At 42.4% G+C, this 18,542-nt stretch overlaps 1 protein-coding gene across 1 annotated transcript in view; it reads left to right on the top strand.

Moving 5' to 3' along the window:
- LOC5575437 overlaps positions 1-18,542 on the top strand; it is a 38,091-nt gene that overhangs the window by 6,263 nt on the left and 13,286 nt on the right. The window contains exon 3 of the mRNA XM_021844670.1: positions 17,302-18,494. Coding sequence (XP_021700362.1) covers positions 17,302-18,494 — 1,193 coding nt within the window. The remainder of the gene's footprint in view (positions 1-17,301; positions 18,495-18,542) is intronic.

The raw sequence follows: 18,542 nt of genomic DNA, 5'->3' as shown, positions 1-18,542 counted from the left end.
TGCTAGCTGTCCCACAGTGGAACATTCAAATAGATTATGTCTAGTTGTAACTAAAACTAGAAAAATCTTACATCTACACAAGAAACATAGAGGTAAATTGTTGTATTGGCTAAATTACTTAAGGCTAGGACATCATCGATGGTATGATTCCTTATAATTGCCTATTTTCGTGCCTAATGGCTTAGTCACTGAGCGAAGTCGAGTGCATAGCTTGTGTAGTTGGTTCGGAAAAGAGCGCATTTCCTCGCCCTCGATGTGCATGGGTCCAAGAATAGGGTTCACAATTCCAAGTTACCTTGGAATATCCGCGCCCCTGGTCGCGTTGCTTTTGGGTGATACCCGGGATGATAATGCCATGCAATCGCCCGAACACTACGAGGTGCCGAGAAGACCTTTGTTTGACAGATTTACAGGAATGCGTAACACTTTGGACCTGATCGATATTTGCAGCTGCTGCTGCCGCCAGTACACCATCCAGGGCTTGTGACTTCATTGCTTCCACGCTTGGTGTCTTTCTCGAGCTGAACTCCTCGTAACTGGTGTTGTTCATAGCTGATCTTGTTTGGTATTTGGAGCCACCTTACTCACTACAGGCTTTCAGGGTCCCAATCTCCCGTGCCTTCCGTAGGCTTTGTCCTGTCGTGTTGTTGTTGTTTTCGTCGTTGGTATTTGGAGCCTCCTTACTCACTTTAAGTTTTCAGGGTCCCAATCTCCCGTGCCTTCCGTAGGCTTCGTCTTGTCGTGTTGTCGCTTCAGTTGCTGGTATTTGGAGTCTCCTTACTCACTATAAGTTTTCAGGGTCCCAATCTCCCATGCCTTCCGTAGGCTTCTGGACGTCGTGTTTTCATAGCTGAAGGTCTTGTCGAGGTGGAGAGGTAGTCATGAAGAAGTTGTTGCTCATCACACCTGACTTGGTGCCATTTTCCCGATTTGGCACGGATTTTCGGAGCGTAGAACTCATTGTTGACAGGGTTTGCCTGTGGACATAGCTGAACCAATAACGTTTAGTCCGCCTTGATGTCTTTTGCGTGATAGCGGCCTTGCTTCCCATCCGCGACGTCTTCCAGCATGTAGATGTTCTTCCCCAAAATCTGTTTCACTAGTGCCGGAACGTACTTTGGATCCAGTTTCCTGTTTACGTGATCTGCTTTGGAGGACTGAGTGAAGGTTCGCCTCCAGACGACGTCGCCTATGTTGAAGTCCACCTGTCGCGTGCGTAGATTGTACCTCTGCTTCGTTTTTTCGTAGTTCTTCCTAATCCGCTGTAGCACGAACTCTTGGATTCTCTTCATCGCTGACAACCGCATGTCCTGTGCCACTTTCGGATCTTCCGGTGTATTCATGTTCGCTTGTACGTAGAGGTCCGTATGGAGTATCAGGTCTCGTCCGAAATTTGCAAAATGCGGGCTCACTCCCGTCACTTGATGCTTAGCACTGTTGATGGCTGCTGTTATCGCTGCCAGATTCTCGTCCCATCCTGCATGGTTCTCATCCAGAAGCGCTCGAACACAGGTGATCAGCACTCGATTCACGCGTTCGGCGTTATTCACCATCGGCGAATAGAAGGCCGTCTTCATGTGCGTGATCTTGTGCCGTGCCAGAAGCGATTTGAACGCGATGGACTCAAACTGTCTCCCATTGTCTGAGAGGATGATTCTTGGCCGTGAGAACTTCAGGAAGACATGCTGTTCCAGAAACTCCACCATCTTTCCAGAATCTGCGCTGCGCATGGGATGAGCGATAACATACTTCGTGATCCAATCCACCACAACTAACAGTACCGTGTTGCCGCGTTTTGAGCGAGTAAGAGGTCCCACGAAGTCCACTGACACCAGCTCCCATGGTATTCTGGCAGGTTTCAGACCTCCCATGTCTGGCATCATGGCAGAGTTTGGCGCTTTGCTAGCTTTGCAAACTTCGCAACTCCGGACGTACTGCCCTATGTTTTCTCTCATCTTCGGCCAGTAGAAGTGAGACTGAACCTTGTCTAGCGTTTTGTGGAATCCTAGATGACCGGCCGTTGGCGCGTCGTGGCAGCGCTTGATGACCTCCACGCGATTCTTCAACGGCACAATCCGCTTCCATTTATGCGTTGTTGTTCCTCCTTCTCTGCAAAGACAGTTTTTGTAGATCTCGTTGTCCACCAGCCTGAAGTCTGGGTAATCGTCTCCTTGAGTTTTTATTTTGTGCGCCAAGGCTTCAAACCATGGGTCCTCTGAATCTACGCCTGTAACGAACGTGGTTACTGCTACAACCCGCGAGAGCGCGTCCGGAACTACGTTGATGCTTCCCTTCCGGTACTTGATCTCGAAGTCGAAGGCATTCAATCTTAGGATCCACCTGCTCATCAGCGCTGTCGGGTTTTTCATGGACAGTAGATATGACAGTGCAGCATGGTCACAATACACAATGAATTTCACTCCTTCTATGTACCCTCTGAATTTTTCTACGGCGCGGATTACTGCCAGGCATTCCCGTTCGGTTACCGAGTATTTGCGCTCCGATGACGACAGCTTTTGCGAAAAGTAGCTTACCGGATGTTCTTCTCCGTCTACCTCCTGCGTTAAGACCGCACCAATAGCGATGTCACTGGCGTCGCATGCTACCGAGAATGGTTTGCTGTAATCCGGCATGATCAACACCGGAGCTGACACTAGCGCGGCCTTCAGGTTTAAGAAGGCCTCCTCTGCTTTCGCCGTCCAGCGGAACTTTATCTTCGTCTTCGTTAACTCGGTTAGCGGGGCGGCGATCCGTGAGAACTCCGCTATAAACCTTCTGTACCAGTTACACAGGCCCAGAAATCTCTGCACTTCTTTTCTGGTTGTTGGTGCTGGGTACTTTACGATGCAGGCTATCTTTTCATCGTCCACCTTCCAGCCGTCTTGATTCAGCACATAACCAAGATATCTTATCTCCTCTCTGCCGAACTTCGATTTTTCTGGCGAAATTGTCAGGTTCGCACGCCGTAGTCGGGCCGCTACCTCCGTCAGCATTTCCAAATGCTCTTCGAAAGTACGAGAGCAGATGATGATGTCATCCAGATAATGGAAGACTCGAGGCTCTAGGTCTGCAAACAGATGCGTCATCAATCGCGATAGAGCTTGGCTGGCCGTGCAGAGTCCGAACGGGACTACCTTAAACTGGAAGTGTCCTCGTGAGGGTACGGTGAACGCCGTCAACGGCCGGGACGCCGCTGCTAGTGGTAGTTGCCAAAAAGCATCTTTCAAGTCGATCGACGAAATGTACGCACATCCCCCAAGGTTGTTGATGATGGCAGAGATTTGTGGAATCGGGTATCCTTCGTTGGTCATGATCGAGTTCAGATGTCGCGCATCGAGGCATACCCTGTAGTTCCCGTTCTTTTTCTTAACCGCCACGAGTGGGTTGTTCCATGGGGAGAACATCGCTTCCTCTATCACGTCTAGTGTCACCATCCGGTCGATCTCCTTGTTGACTTCGTCCAGCACGTACTTGGACATCGGGTAGTGCCGTTGCTTTTTGGGTTTTGCTTCACCAACATCTATTCGGTGCTCGTACAGGCTGGTTCGACCTAACTTACCGTCCTCCGCAGTTGGAAATGTTGCGATGACTCGATGTAATGCTTTTCTCTGCTCTGGTGTCAACTCCTTCATCGAATCCTCTTCTGGTGTTTTCGCTGTCTCCGGATTAGTGTCGATTTCGATGCCTTCTTCTTCTAACGAACAGCACACCGGTTTTACTCCGAATGTTCTCCAGAAGTTCATGCCGAGCACAATGCATTCTGGTAGCGATGGGGCCAGGAGTACTGCGATTGTCTGAATTCGGTTGTTGAAAGCTATTGGAAGATATACGAAGTTGCGAATGTTGTGCGCGGTACCATCAACTGTTTTTATTTGACCTTTTGCTTCTCCTTTCCGCAGTCGGAGTTCTTCGATGATCTTGACCGCGTTTCCGCCAAGAAGGGAACAGCTTGCACCACTGTCCAGCAGTCCACGTAACTTCTTCCCCAGGATTGATATCTCTGCATGCGGGCGTTCGTCGTCTTCGGGGTTGATGATGATGGAATTGATCATGGCTTGGTTCGGGATGTCTGAGGGATTGTAGAAGTTTTGCGAGGATCTCCTTCCCTCGATTAGTGATTCCCCGCGACAGCGTTTCCCAGACCTGTTCGACAAGTCGGACAGCTACGCAGCGAATAGCCTTTGTGCCCACAGCGATAGCAAAACATGACCGCTTGAGGCTTTGGACAGTCCATGAACCGATGTCCTTCTTCATCGCAATTCCAACAGATCAAACCAGTTCTCCTTTGATCGCCAGGTTGTTGCTGATGATGTTCTTGCAGCTCTTGTTCCTGTTGATGCTGACTGCGATGTGGTCTTTCTTCCCTGTTATATTGTCGAAGTTTTAGTGCATTCACTTGCTCCGACAGTTCCAGAATTCGCTGCTGCCAGTTGTCCTTTTCTGCTGCCGATTGCGTTTCCATTGACTTCTTTTGACTCTCGCTGACGTTCGCGTTTTTGCTTGGGTGGGCTTGTGGTTGACAGCTGCAAGCTTCTAGAGGACTAAAATCCTCCTCTGAGTTCAGCATGTGCACTCGCCCGAACCGCGGATTTCCTCGATTTAACGGCGTTGGGCGATTCGCTGGCGTTGCTAAGTTCGGTTCTAGCAGACTGCTCTGCGGAAAAGGAACTCGTTTCTGACGGTTTAACAGCATGCGCGTTTCATCATAGCTGCTACACACTTCCACCATGTCTTGCAGAGAGAGTGGTCTCGCTGCCGTAACAATCGTTGCATAGTCCGCATTCATGTTTTTCTTCACAATGAAGAATTTCTCTTGTTCGCTCATTGGTGGTTGTATGAAGCGGAATAATGCGGATATGTCACGGTAGTACTTTGCGAAAGACTCATCCGGAGCTTGGAATCGGAAGATGGCTTCTAACTTGAGGATCTGCTCGTAACTACTTGGCAGATATTCCTTCCGTATCTCGTTTTTGAAAGCTGTCCATGTTACCAGCAGGTTCTGCGATATCGCTCGTCCATACCAGTCCAACGCATCGTCTAGTAGTAGATGTTTGATGGACTTCAGCAGCGTATCATCGGAAAGGCCTTCTGACCGTGCGAATGTTTCCACTCTGTCGAGAAAGGTGTTGAGAGATGTGGTGTCCTTTTCGCCCTTGAACTTGAATGGCCAGTTGTGAACTGCTTTGAGACCTCTCCCTGCGTCTTGCCGATCTTGCGTGTGTTGTTCTCGTTGTAGTAGCTGTATGAGCAGTTCATCTCTCAAGCGATCGGTTGTACTGTCGTGAGCTATTTCTGGTCCAGCTCGATGGTAAGCTGGAGGAGGTGTGCCTCTCGGTTGCGAAGAATTCCTGCCAGGTAGTGAGAGATTGATCGCAACTCCACGTCCCCTTCCTCTGCCTGCTCTAATCGGCGAACTCGTCGCACGGATGAAGTCGTTGTTCAGCCCTTCATTGCTTTGCCTGTTCACAACACCCGTTTGCGCTGCTGCCTTCTGTGGTTCGTTGATTCGATGCTGGTTTTGTTCTCTTTCCGGCGATAGAAGAGTGTTGTAGTGCTGTTGATATTCCAGCGATCCCGCTCCTTCCGCTGGTTGTGACACTTGTTGACTACTCGTGCTGATCAACGGATCACCAAGTCTGTCACTGATGTCTTCTATTAAGAACTTCACTTGCATTGACACTGACGCGTGCATATCGATCAGGTCTGCCGGAGGTTTCACAATTGACAGACGATCTCGATAATGAATCATACGAGATCTAGATTGGATTAGGAAATCTGTGTTACATCTTTTGAGTGCCGTTTCAATCATTGGAATCAGTAGTCTGACTTGCTGTTCACAACGATGAATGTTCACATCTGCCGGCATTGCATGCTCGGATGAGGTGTATTTTACATTCTCGGCAAACTCTTTTTGCATCAGCGCTCTGAGCTGCGTGCCTTTGATTCTGCGTGTGGCAGAAGTAGGTTGGTTGCTTCGGCGCAAAGCCAACTCGTAATTTAGCTCCTCATCACTGAGGTATAAAGGATCCATACTGTCTAAAGTATCTTCAACACGAAAAGTTAGCCAAATGGACAAAGCAAAATTTCTCACAAATTTTTGAGTATTATTCTATAAGATAATAATACTACGGGCTCGTTTTGGTTGGGCGCCAATGTTGGGTTTTTCCCTCAAACCAAAAGAATATAGAGCCACAAAATTAATTTCGAAGCATTCTGTATTTTAGCGCTCCCACACACATCTATCACACGCCTGCGATAATGCTAACTCCTACGCTAATGCCCTATGCTATGGTCTTCGGCCAGATTATGGTCTCCTTCTTGCCCTGCGGGCGATCATCACTTGTGCGCATGCTATAGTGTACTCACGGCTTCTTCTCCCTAGAGTTCGTCACCTCGTCTAGCTCGCCGTCTTCTTCGCGCCGACAATGGTCGACAGTCTCGCTGTTCGGACCTTTTTGCACCGCCTCCGTTCCTCTAAATGCCCCTCACTGTGGAGCTTGGCTACGTTCGCGTTCGATGAACCTCCGTTAGCAGACACCGACCACTCTGTGAATGCCACCAGACAGGTATTTGTTCTGGCCGACGGGTTTGGATCTCTTGCCGACAACCGAGATCTGTTAGGTCCTCGATCCAGCGATTCACCAGGATCTCCCACGGCCAAGTGCTTGTCCGGATTGGATGCTTTGCTGCCTCGGATTGAAACGTAACAGAAAAAAAGCGCCCTAAACGGCCTTCATTAGTAACATGCGGACGCTTCCGACTAGAGTGACTCACCCGTGGATTTGGGACGCTTTTTCGGAGTATTTCTCAGCGCTTTCCTCGTTCCCAAACGGACGGTTGGAGATTAGGGTCGACTTCTGTGTGGAACGGGAAATCGTCACAAAACGTTACGCGCATGTTAATGTCGGTCAAAATTACCTCACGCTAGTTCCTTCAGAACTTCCTTGTCCTGGCTACTTTTTGCCGTTGGTTTTTGCCGGATGATGCTCGGAACGGATTCCTATTTTGGCAGAGAGTCGGTGGTTAACAATCCATGTTATACGGCCATTGCGATCTAAATTACCTTGGCACAGTCCCTGAACACAGCCGTGCTCTTCTCACCGGTCCCGCAGCGCGTGTGCTGGCGTTTTTTCCTTGATCCGGGCTAGGCGGTCCGAATCCCGTTAGCTGCTGTCCCGTCGAAATCTGGAACTTTCCTTTGGTCCGCGCGTCCTGGCACCGTGTCGGCAAGGATTTGCTTCGATCAACTTAGTCTGCCACGAGGAGGCAGCTATCTCGGCAGCTTCGAGCACTAGCACCTCTTCTCTTGCTGCTGCCAGTGCACTTTTTGTCTGCCACAGCGGAAACAAACTTTTTCCTGTGTTGTGGTAGTACTGATGATGACAGATGTGAATCGTATTCTCAAAGGGCGTGTTCGAGTTAATCGCTTTTGTGTACAGTGTAATTTATGCTCGAAATTAACTAAATTCGAAATGAACGTTACAAGGGTTACAGCAGGGAAGGCTAAGGGACTGTCCATTAATTATGTAAGACAATTTTGGAGGTTTTTAGAACCCCCCTCCCCCCATAAACCCTTACGTAATTAATGGACCACCCCTAATGTCAGATGACATGTAGTAGAGATAAACCACAGACAAACAGACGTCACACTCTCTTCATTGTCCATCGACCACTAACGATCGATTCAAAAATATGGTAGGTGGCCAATCCGCCACCAGCAGCGCTTGCATCGTTTGTGTTCGTGTTTGACGTTTACACACTACCGCTATCTGTTGGCCTGTCGGCCAAACACAGCGGTTTTAGCATTGGGCGTACATGTCCTCGTGACTATGATTTTGATCGAGATTTGTTCTAAGTGTTACGTCTGTTTGTCTGTGGATAAACTCTAATGAATTTTGTTCGAATCCCACCGGTCGAGGATCTTTTCGGGTTGGAAATTTTCTCGACTTCCCAGGGCATAGAGTATCTTCGTACCTGCCACATGATATACACATGCAAAAATGGTCAATTGGCATAGAAAGCTCTCAGTTAATAACTGTGGAAGTTCCAATTTAAGTAATCAGGTGGCAGTCAGAGTTGCTCGCTGTCACTATCAAGACATAAAATTTGTTGATTTCTACAGGCCTACTGCGATACAACTCAGATCATTCTGTATACCGTTAACATCATGCTGGTTATTCCATCACAAGTGCACTGATGGTGATAGAATATGGATAGGGGAAGGGGTGGTAAAATGAACACCTTAAGGATATCATCTTGTTTCTGATAGAAAAACGAGGAATTTGTATAGTTCTATCCCACATCATCAAACACAGGGATGTTATTTGTAGCAGCAACACGAATTCAGACTAAAATAACTGATTTTTCACATATTTTTGTCGCTAGCAAAGAAAGATGTAAATGTTCATTTTACCTGCACTATGTTGCTAAAATGAACAGCTGTTGGTGGTAAAATGAACATCATGCAAAAAACGTGAGCAAAACAAATATCTCTGAAAATTTTTATTGCCTTATCGAAAATGTATCCATTTATGATTGTAACCCATTTAAATAGAATTCTAAAGGTATCAAATTTGACCTCATATCATAACGATATCCACCTCACTGAAAAACCTCAAGTCTTCCGAGTTAAAAGTTACGTCAGTTCTAATTTTCTAACGTGGTTTTCTTAAATCTTAGTTTTCGTTAATATTTTTACTTCAATTAACCTACGTATCAACTCGAACCCTCTGATTTATGCTATAAATCGTCCGTGCTTGATATAAATTTATCGAAATTTGTTTTTTTCTCGATATAAGGCAAGGTGTTCATTTTACCACCCAGAGGCGTCCCGTGAGGATTTAGATTACCTGTGCACTGACTCGCATAAACCGTTTATTTTGAATACGAATTTTTCAATTGATTTTTTAAAATGTATTTCAGCTTAAAATGTAATTTCTTATTATTAAAACCTTAAAATGTAATTTCCAATACTGTATGCAATCTTAAAGCACAGAGAAACAGACGTAACACTTGGAACAAATCTCGATCAAAATCATAGTCGCGAAAAACATGTACGCCCAATGCTAAAAACACTGTAGTTGGCCGATGGACCAACAGGTGGCGGTAGTGTGTAAACGTCAAACACGAACAAAAACGACGCGAGCGCTGCGGGTGGTCGATTGACCACCTACCAGATATTCGAATCGATCGTTAAAAAGATGGTCGACGGACAGCGATGAGAGTGTGACGTCTGTTTGTCTGTGCTTAAAGTGTCTGGAAGCTATTTTTGTTGCTTATTGGGCGTATTTTTTGTTTGATTTCTTCGTTCCAATCACTAGATGTAAGCAGGCATGGGAAAAGTCATTCATTCACGTTCTTCTTTATGAATCCGTTCGGTGCGTTGTCAGGCTCCAACTGTTCATTCGCAGTCGCATGATTCCTCTCCCAATGGAACACTACGACTCTCAATACAGATGAACTACCGAAAGAATGAGCACAGCGAATGACTAACGCAAAAAGAAATGAATCAAAGCGATCGTAGTTCACGTGTTTGTTTTGGATCGCAGGATTGTCACTCAAACATTCACAAGTGATTCAATTCTTGGTTCACAACTGAATGCGAAATTGCATTCATTCTTTCGATCCATAGCATTGCTGTTTGATTCCGCAAGTTGTGCAGCTGATGTTGCGTTACATACATAAGTAGTAGAGATGGTCGGGTTCGGGCTTGAAAATTTTATTTTGTTCAGTTTTGGGAGCGGGTCGGATTTGAAAGGCTAAAACATAAATATCGGGTAATGGTCGAATTCGAGCTTGAAAAATATCGGATAGGGGTCGGGTTTGGTAAGCATTAAAACAGATCTACAATCGGAACGCGTCCTTATTCATCAGAAACGATGAATGCATATGTATACTATTTTTTCAAAATCGATTTTTATTAGGGTGTTTCTTCCAAAAACAAATCGGGTTCAAGTTTAAACAGTGGCGTTTTTTCGGTTTCGGGTATGGTATGGGTTTGATAATCAATTATTGTCTCGGGTTCGGGTCGGATACGGGTTTGAAAAAATGGTATAAGGGATGGTACACAAATTATGTCACGCTAAATTTCATCTTTTTCGACCCCCTCCCTCCCCTTTGACACACTTTTTGTATGAATCCTTCGCAATTTTATAAGGCTTGTCACGCTTGGCTACACCCCCTCCCCGCTTGGAGCGTGACATAATTTGTGCATGACCCGTAAGCCGGGTTCAGTTCAATAAAATATAAAACCAGGCAATCTCTAATAGATAGCAAAAACAAAACATTTTTTTTGCGTTTATTAGAGAGGTTTTAGAGCAAAAAAAAAATATGTATACCGCCAATCGAGGCTTCTATTGACTTAACATTCTTCAACTTTGTGAATTTCTAGCTCTAAGAACTTTGGCAGGGTTTTAATAATTCTTGCATGTTTCTTAGTTGTATATGTACGTAGCAAATTTGCAAAGTATGAGTCAAATCCATCAAGCAATAAAAATTTTGCATTATTAGCAAAAAATGTGTGTCCTTTAAGACAAAAAGGGGCCACTTTGGACACTTTTAGAAGTCAATATTGATTTGATAATCGTAAAAAATGATTTTTTAATGAATCTTCAACTGATTCTATAATTATTGTCCATTGTGATTTTTCAACGTTTTTCATTGATAAACATAAAATAGAAAACGGTTAAGTTCAAACACTTTACACATACCGTCGTTGGGGGTGACAATGGGTCAAAAAGGGATATGTGCGATATATTTTTTGAATAACTATCGCAATTTAACTCCAATAAACTTCAAATTTGGTGTGTATGTACTTTGATGGTACATTAACAACTGTTCAAAAAATTAAAGACAAATATCTATTCACAGCGGCACCACAAGTGAATGAAAAATGACCCAATCTCACCCCATAGAGGGGGTGACATTGGGTCACTGTAATTGAAATAACTTGTTTTTGAGAATATGATTTCAAAACCATTCACAACTGAAAAATATTGACAAAAAACGATGCTAACAAGACAAAAAGATATCTAAGATGTTTCACAAGTATGATAAACCCACTTAAAAGAAAGATTATACTGAAAATTGAAGAGCTATGAGAAAAAATATGTTAACCCCACATATATCGGCAAGTTTACATAAATTTTCTTGGTTTTTCCCTCAAATTGTCTTTAAAGTCTCATCCCCATTGCTATAAAGCCCTTCCAGTTTCCCCAAAGGTGTACTGAAATAGTGATTATTTTAAACCTTCGCAAATAGTAAAATTTCGGTGCGACATTCCACGATCAATAAATTTCAGGCAGAAGTTGACGTCATAATCCCAGTATTTCAGCAATCCAACTCATTTGTACTTCCGTGAGATGTTTCTATTATATGAAAACACTGATAAATAATCAAATTTAGAAAAAAAAACCCTTTTGATAAAAATTTACGATGTTGCTGCGCAAGAAACACAGTTGCTGGTTTGAGAAGGTGTCAAAATGCGTTGTATTGTTATTCAATGCACGGAATACTCAAGTAGACTTGTTTGATTTTTCAGAGATGCTGTATTTAGAAAGAATAAACACATCTTAATGAAAAAAGAGAACACTCGGCACCGTTAAATGTCAAAAAAGTGGACTTGGAATTTCATTTACTATCGTTCCTGCTTGACCCAATCTCACCCCCATTTTCAATGTTTTAGACATCGTACCGAAAAAAATGATTTTTTTGTGGGAAAATCAAACAGATTCCGGAAAATACCTGTGATGTGTAATGAAAAGACTTTCAACATTCTACTAATACAACGATAGAGGCTAGAGTACATGCGTGATACTTTATACAGGAAAAATTTAATGTTGTAAATTTTATCTAGTTTCAACATGCAAGTTTATTGATGCAGTACACGACAACTACTATTTCTAAAAATGTATATTGTTATGAATTATGTGTAATAATATATTCCTCAACATATGAATTATTTATTTTAGTAATATCAGTGTTATTAGCTGAAATATTTCACAAAACATATTTTTCCGTTTTGACCCAATCTCACCCCCTAGACCCATTGTCACCCCCATCGACGGTATATAAAACTTTACAGCAGACCGTGCTTTTAATAATTTTTTTACTTTGCAGTATGAAATTTCTAGTTTACCTTTTTTAATGGAACTGTCAGTTACGAATGCTTTATTGTTTAAGTTGATACAAACGAATGATGTAACTGCCAAGTACTGCGATGATCAAATAGTTATGTTCAATAACATTCGTTCTGATGTCATTTGAACGCTATGAAGAAGTATCGCATTAATTCTTGTAAAAACAAAAAAAAGATTTTCATTACAAGTGCAATCTATTGTGTATAAGAATAATTTTTCTAACGATCGCAATCAAGCAAAATTTTGATTTTGTAAGAAGCTTTGTGGTTCTCAATAGTTTTAAAATGGCGTAAGAGCAGTTCATTTTAGCAATTAAAGGATACAAAAAACGTAAATCTATAAATCAACACTTGATAATGAAATAAAAGTCTTAAACCTAAGACCTTTGATCAATATTTCAGCAATATTATTTTGATAAAATTTTAATAGAACAATTATTTTCTACCTTAAATTTTTATAAAACATGACGATTCGATAGTTTTGCGATGCTCCCAACAACTTCGCGAGCCAAAAACTCAAAATTTAAAAGTATCGCAGTTGGCCAATTTGCTTATTTTGTTTTTATTTTTGTTGTTTTCAAACCCCTATTCCCTCTGCTTGATAATTTCATAACGCTCATTCAAGAATACCCTACTTCGTTTAGCAAATTGATTTTAAACGTATGCGTACATGGTGCATGTTTTTTCTTAGATTTAAACAACATAACTTTCTCTCGTCTGCTAAGCTAACTGTTTTATTGTTGTAGAAGTTTATACTATCAGTTGTGTTGTAATTGATTACGAAACGTTTACCCTTCTTGTAACAGCAGTAACGAAAAATTCACCCCCTTCATACGTTGCGTAATTTGTGTACAATACTCTGTTAATTGTGCACTAGGCCGTCCCTTATTTTCGAAAATGCGAAAAGTTATAAGTTCGTCATTGTAAAGTGCTCGTTTTGGTAAGAAAAAAATCAGGTAAAAATTTGAAGTCCGTACGTGGACGCTAAGTGGTTCCCCAACGGCCCAGAAGGTATTAGGCGTAGATGACCCCGTGTGCAAAATCGAGCTCGCTGCTCTAGTGCACGCAACATCAGTACGAAAAGCCACCAGTAACAATTATTACGTAGTATTAAGGTCCGTACAAAAAATTTAAATTTCTCGTACAAAAGCTGTTACGTGGGAAAGGGAGGGGGTCTAAAATTCGTAAATTTTGCGTTACGTAATATTTGAATCATCCCAAAAGAAAACAAGCTTCTATGCTGATTATCAACGCGCGCAGAACAATTTGTTACTAGTGGCTTTTTGTACTCATGCTGCGTGCACTACAGCAGCGAGCTCGATTTTGCGCACGGGGTCATCTACGCCTAATACCTTCTGGGCCGTTGGGGAACCACTTAGCGTCCACGTACGGACTTCAAATTTTTACCTGATTTTTTTCTCACCAAAACGAGCACTTTGCAATGACGAACTTACAACATTTCGCATTTTCGAAAAATAAGGGACGGCCTATTGTGCACCCCCATCCAGTAACTAGATGCTGAGCATATTCCATACGAAGAATCGTTTTAATTTATTTTGTTTGCATCGGATTCCAGCACAAAGCGCGACCAACAAACGTTCGCGGCAAACAATCCCCCAAACGTTCCCGAAAGAATCACGGAGAATGAAAGATTGCATTCACTTGTGACTGTGTTGAGATACATTCGCAGCGCGACTCATATTGATGTGAATGAATCAAAAAATGAACACACACATCAGAGAGTGTTGGTTAATTTTTCTTACCTGTGTTTTATCTCTCTCTTCGGGATGAACGCGCGACACTCTCTATGTAGTGTTGCTGTGATCGGGGTTCACAGGAGACACACGCTGGCTCAGGAGTGCAAAATGAATGTAACGTGAAACGATTTTCCCATGCCTGGATGTAAGTTTTAAGAATTTTGGATGATTCCAATATACAATGTTTAGGAACAAGGAAAATTCCCAAAATTTCGCTGATATCAAGGTGACGAAAGAAAAATTTTGCGTATTAATCGCGGTCCCATAATTTGATAATATATGACATAAAAATGTATATTTACAGTAAAAATGACCTTTATATTCGTAAATTTCAAGCATTTTTCGTATTTTGCGAACTGAGATAATAAGTTTAATTTCATATTATCAATACAAAATTTAAAGCAAGAAGAAAGACGTTTAACTTGAAACTAAACGATTAGCACTTTTTTTTTATATGAAACTCGGGTTACAAATAAATAAACCATTCTCATGAGCAAAAATCTGAACTTTTCTGAGATTATCATATACAGGGTGACCAGCGCACCGGGAAATCGGGAAAACCGGGAAAAAGCCGGGAATTTCGAATCACCGGGAGAAAACCGGGAAATATACGGGAATTTCAATTAGCACCGGGAAAATTGTGCATACCAAGTAATGTTTTAACCAGCACGATCTAAACTTTAGTGGATATTTACGAAAGCTTCTGAATTCGAATAAATCAACAAAGTCAGGAACATATTCTTTATATATTATTTTGTTTCATGGTTGTAGCGGTCATGCGACTCAAAGCTGAAGGGAGTCTATAGGAGCAAATGATGGAAATGAATAGGTGGATAGGCGTCGCAAGGGAGCGACAAGATTTAAATTTAATTAGGTGGTGAAAGTTGAGTAAGCCATTTTAAAGTCACTAAGCATCAAAGCGTCCTGTATTTTGCCTAGCTTCTCTACTGGAAAAGGGTAGAGTAGCGAAGCTAGGCAAAATACAGGACGCTTCGATGCTTACTGACTTTAAAATGGCTTGCTCAACTTGGTAAAATTCTAATTCATTTCAGAATTATGACTGTTATTTTTTATCAGAAATAATTGCCCTGAGAAAATGTTCCAGATTTGTGGGGATCAAACATAACAATAAATTCTATGCTGATGACCATGGAACGAAATGTTGAACAATTGATAAATTCATTTTTATGTCTACCAAATCTGTGACCGTTTGAAATTTAAACTATAATTCATTCAAAGATTGACTCGATCCCATCATATAAAAAAGGGTCAAACTTTTTTAACACTGAACTTTTTTATAACAAATTCCACGATTACTTAAAGTGATCGTCGTAAAATATCGTTTCATATATTGTCGCGTCACCACCCATCCGGATCGCGCCAGTGAGACTCGCGACGCACCTCAAGTCGCCGTTTTTCGAAATCAGTTTTTAAATTTGGCGCTGCATTCTTACGATGTTTATGTTTACACAGCGCGCTATTGAAATATTAGTCGCGACGCTTGAAGATTGACAAAATAATAATTAAAAAAAGGTTTGTCCTTATTTCTGCCGGATCTATTTTATCAAACTGGAATTTAGCAGAATCAGTATAAGCCCAGGAAATTTGAATGCACAACAAAATATCTGATTTTCGTCTACCTCTAATAGAAATGCTTTGGTTTATGACCAAAAAACTCGTACTTAAAAGCCTTTTTAAATGGTAAAAAAAATCGCAATAATGTTTCTTAGCATATCATCAAACCGGGAATATTTTTGAAATACCGGGAAAAAACCGGGAGAAAACCGGGAATTTGAAATTGACTTTTCACTGGCCACCCTGCATATAAACCTTCAGAATTCTACGCGTTATTTTCCAAGTTTCGCGATGAAGGATAAATTCCGTGGATTTCGTGGCTTTCGCGAAATTCCGAACCTATTATTCCTAACGTTGTTATTCTATATAATAATTTTTATTATTTACAGCTTGTCAATTGTATCACGATATCTTAGCTTTTTGACGATGTCCAGCGCTGGTACATCTCTTTGTATACTTTTGTTGATACATCAAAGCTTTTAAGTGAAATGATGACTGACTGTTGAACGCTGAAACCCACTTTACGCCCACCGCAATTTATCAGTTGTCGGTCTGTTGAGCAAGAAAAACTATATTCACACATAGTTTATAAATCAATTCAAAGCCACATAAATTTTGTGTATTTAATAAGATAAAACATAATCTATTTGGCCAATATGTTTATAACATCTAGTTTTGGTTCCAATCAATATTGCGCCTACTATCGCGCGACAATTGGAAGCTCCATGCAACATACATACACATAAAGCATGTATGACGTTGACGCTTTCTCTTCCAACAGCAGACGTCGTGACGCCAGTTGCGCGCGCTTTCTCAATTCTTGCAAACCAATGCGAGCGTCATGGGCAATTTCTCTCTCGGGTGCACAAATTGGAGTGAACCAGATTTTACCTATACAAATACAACGCCACTTTTGCTCTAGAAATGCCAATACAAATGCACACTCCTGCTGTGTCCATACACGCTATTTTCGTGCACTAGAAAGAGTGCACGGCTGAAATGAACATTCCCTGCAATGGACCGATGCACGAGTTCACTAGTTGACGTTTCAGCAGTGCCGTGTTATTTATGTGACCATGGAAACCAGTGAATTCGGCACCGCTGAAACGTCAAATTAATGAACTCGTGCATTGGTCCATACGATGGAGACGCATGGCAGTTTGTCTTGTTCGCTTTGCTGTTTTCGCTTGCTGGTTGAGTAAGAGCATGGGGGGGTGGAGAATCGAACGGTTTGTTCACTGAGGGCGATGCACCAATTGAAGGTGAAGAAATCAAACAACATTTTCAAGCAACTACAAATTATGAATGTTGGAAGTATTGAGAATTATAATATATATTTAATTTGTTAGTTTGAAATCTTTGACTGTGCAGTGCACAAAAGTTCACCTTAGGACGAGACGCCACTGTTACCACCTCTTCCCCTATCACTGAAAGCTTAAGTTGGGTCTTAAATTAAGTTAATAAAACGGCAACTTATCAGCACGATATTTTTGATAGTACTGTGGATGGATGGCAATTATTTGTTGGTCACCGAAAAACAACAATAGTTTGGATAATTACCACGTGGTCACTCATTCCGCAGTGATTATGTTCTAGAAGGCGGTATCGCTTCACTGCTGTTGGTTGTCAATTCAAATGATATTGATAGCTCGAGAGTGATATTGATAGTTTTAGACCATCAGCCATCAGTTGATATGAATGATATTGTCATCTTAGTTAATTTTGAACCGAAGTAAAAATGGTTTGCAATTAATTCGACGTTGACTCAAAAATAAATAAATTTAATTAGCTACTATTTGGAGGTTTCATTTTCATATTTCAACATATTTCCAGAACCTTTGTTCCAGTCAACGATTACCGGCGTGGTCAAAACGGATTCCGAAGAAGCTTTCCTAAATGGAAAACAGGAAAGTGTCCAAGATTCCGCCTTCAATCCGGCGGATGGTGCTGAAGGTGAAGCGGATGGTGATTCCGATAACAATTCGCTTGGAAATCTGTCCTACATCAGCGATAATGGTTTGATTGAGGAGATCATTCTGCTGCCCAATAATATCTACTCGGATGACGAAAATGGTTCCGCATCGGATGATTGCATCTACGCTTACCGGGGGGATGACGATGATGCTCCGGCTTTGTTAGAATATCGTGAACAACCCGCGGATGATGAGACTGATTTTTTAGAAATGGATTTTGATCCAGAGCCCAGTTCGGAGTTGGAAAACCTTAACGAGCATCCCGAATTGGACGGCGATAGTGTCTTTCAGCCCACATCCTTGCCGGCGGAAAGGATTTCTCGACAGGATATAGTTCGGTCACCCCTCAAAAGCCCAAACTTTGAAAGAGATTCTCCAAATCGAAGACACGGTGATGCTTTGGATGAATTGGATGGGGTTGCAACTGTTCAGACGGTTCCCATTGAAATGAAGAAAACTGGTGCGATTCCTAAGAAGTTCTCTTATTCTCAACAATCTACCATTGAGGCACGGGACTACGAACTTGCTGGGCCCAGCAAGTCATCATTGAAAGGCAACTCCAAGAATTTAAAACTGGATCTTAAACATTGCACGGAAGGAACCGGCGTTTCAAGTGGCTATCGATATCACTATCCCTACTACGACGATTCCGAGTATATTGCCGACGACGACGACGATGACGATTCCAACTGCTGTTTGGATTGTACCAAGAAGAAGGGACTGCTCATGCAAACCAAGCAAGACCTGAGCTTACAGAAAGTGTGTCGATCGTGCCATGCACGTAATCAGCATCTACATCACGGGGGAGCATCCGTAGGAGGACCTCACTCTGACTATTTTGCGGACACTCTGCAGTCATTGAATACGAGCACTTCGGAGGCCGATCTGATGAGCGCTCGGGCGGAGCAAATTGTTCTTCAGGCACTGAACAAAGTCAATGAGTTGAAGGCCACTCCGCCGAGCATTGGACTCTCGAAGAGCATGGAGGAACTTTGTGTCGAGCTGGAAGCGGACCACAGGGATCAGGAAGTTCCGGATGATTTCACGCAAGATGTAAGTATAGTTCGATTGAAGTGTTGTTAGGAAGATCAAATTATTAAT

This window comes from Aedes aegypti, chromosome 2, assembly GCF_002204515.2.
Source record: "Aedes aegypti strain LVP_AGWG chromosome 2, AaegL5.0 Primary Assembly, whole genome shotgun sequence".
NCBI lineage: Eukaryota > Metazoa > Arthropoda > Insecta > Diptera > Culicidae > Aedes > Aedes aegypti.
This window is presented reverse-complemented; position numbering and strand designations above follow the sequence as displayed.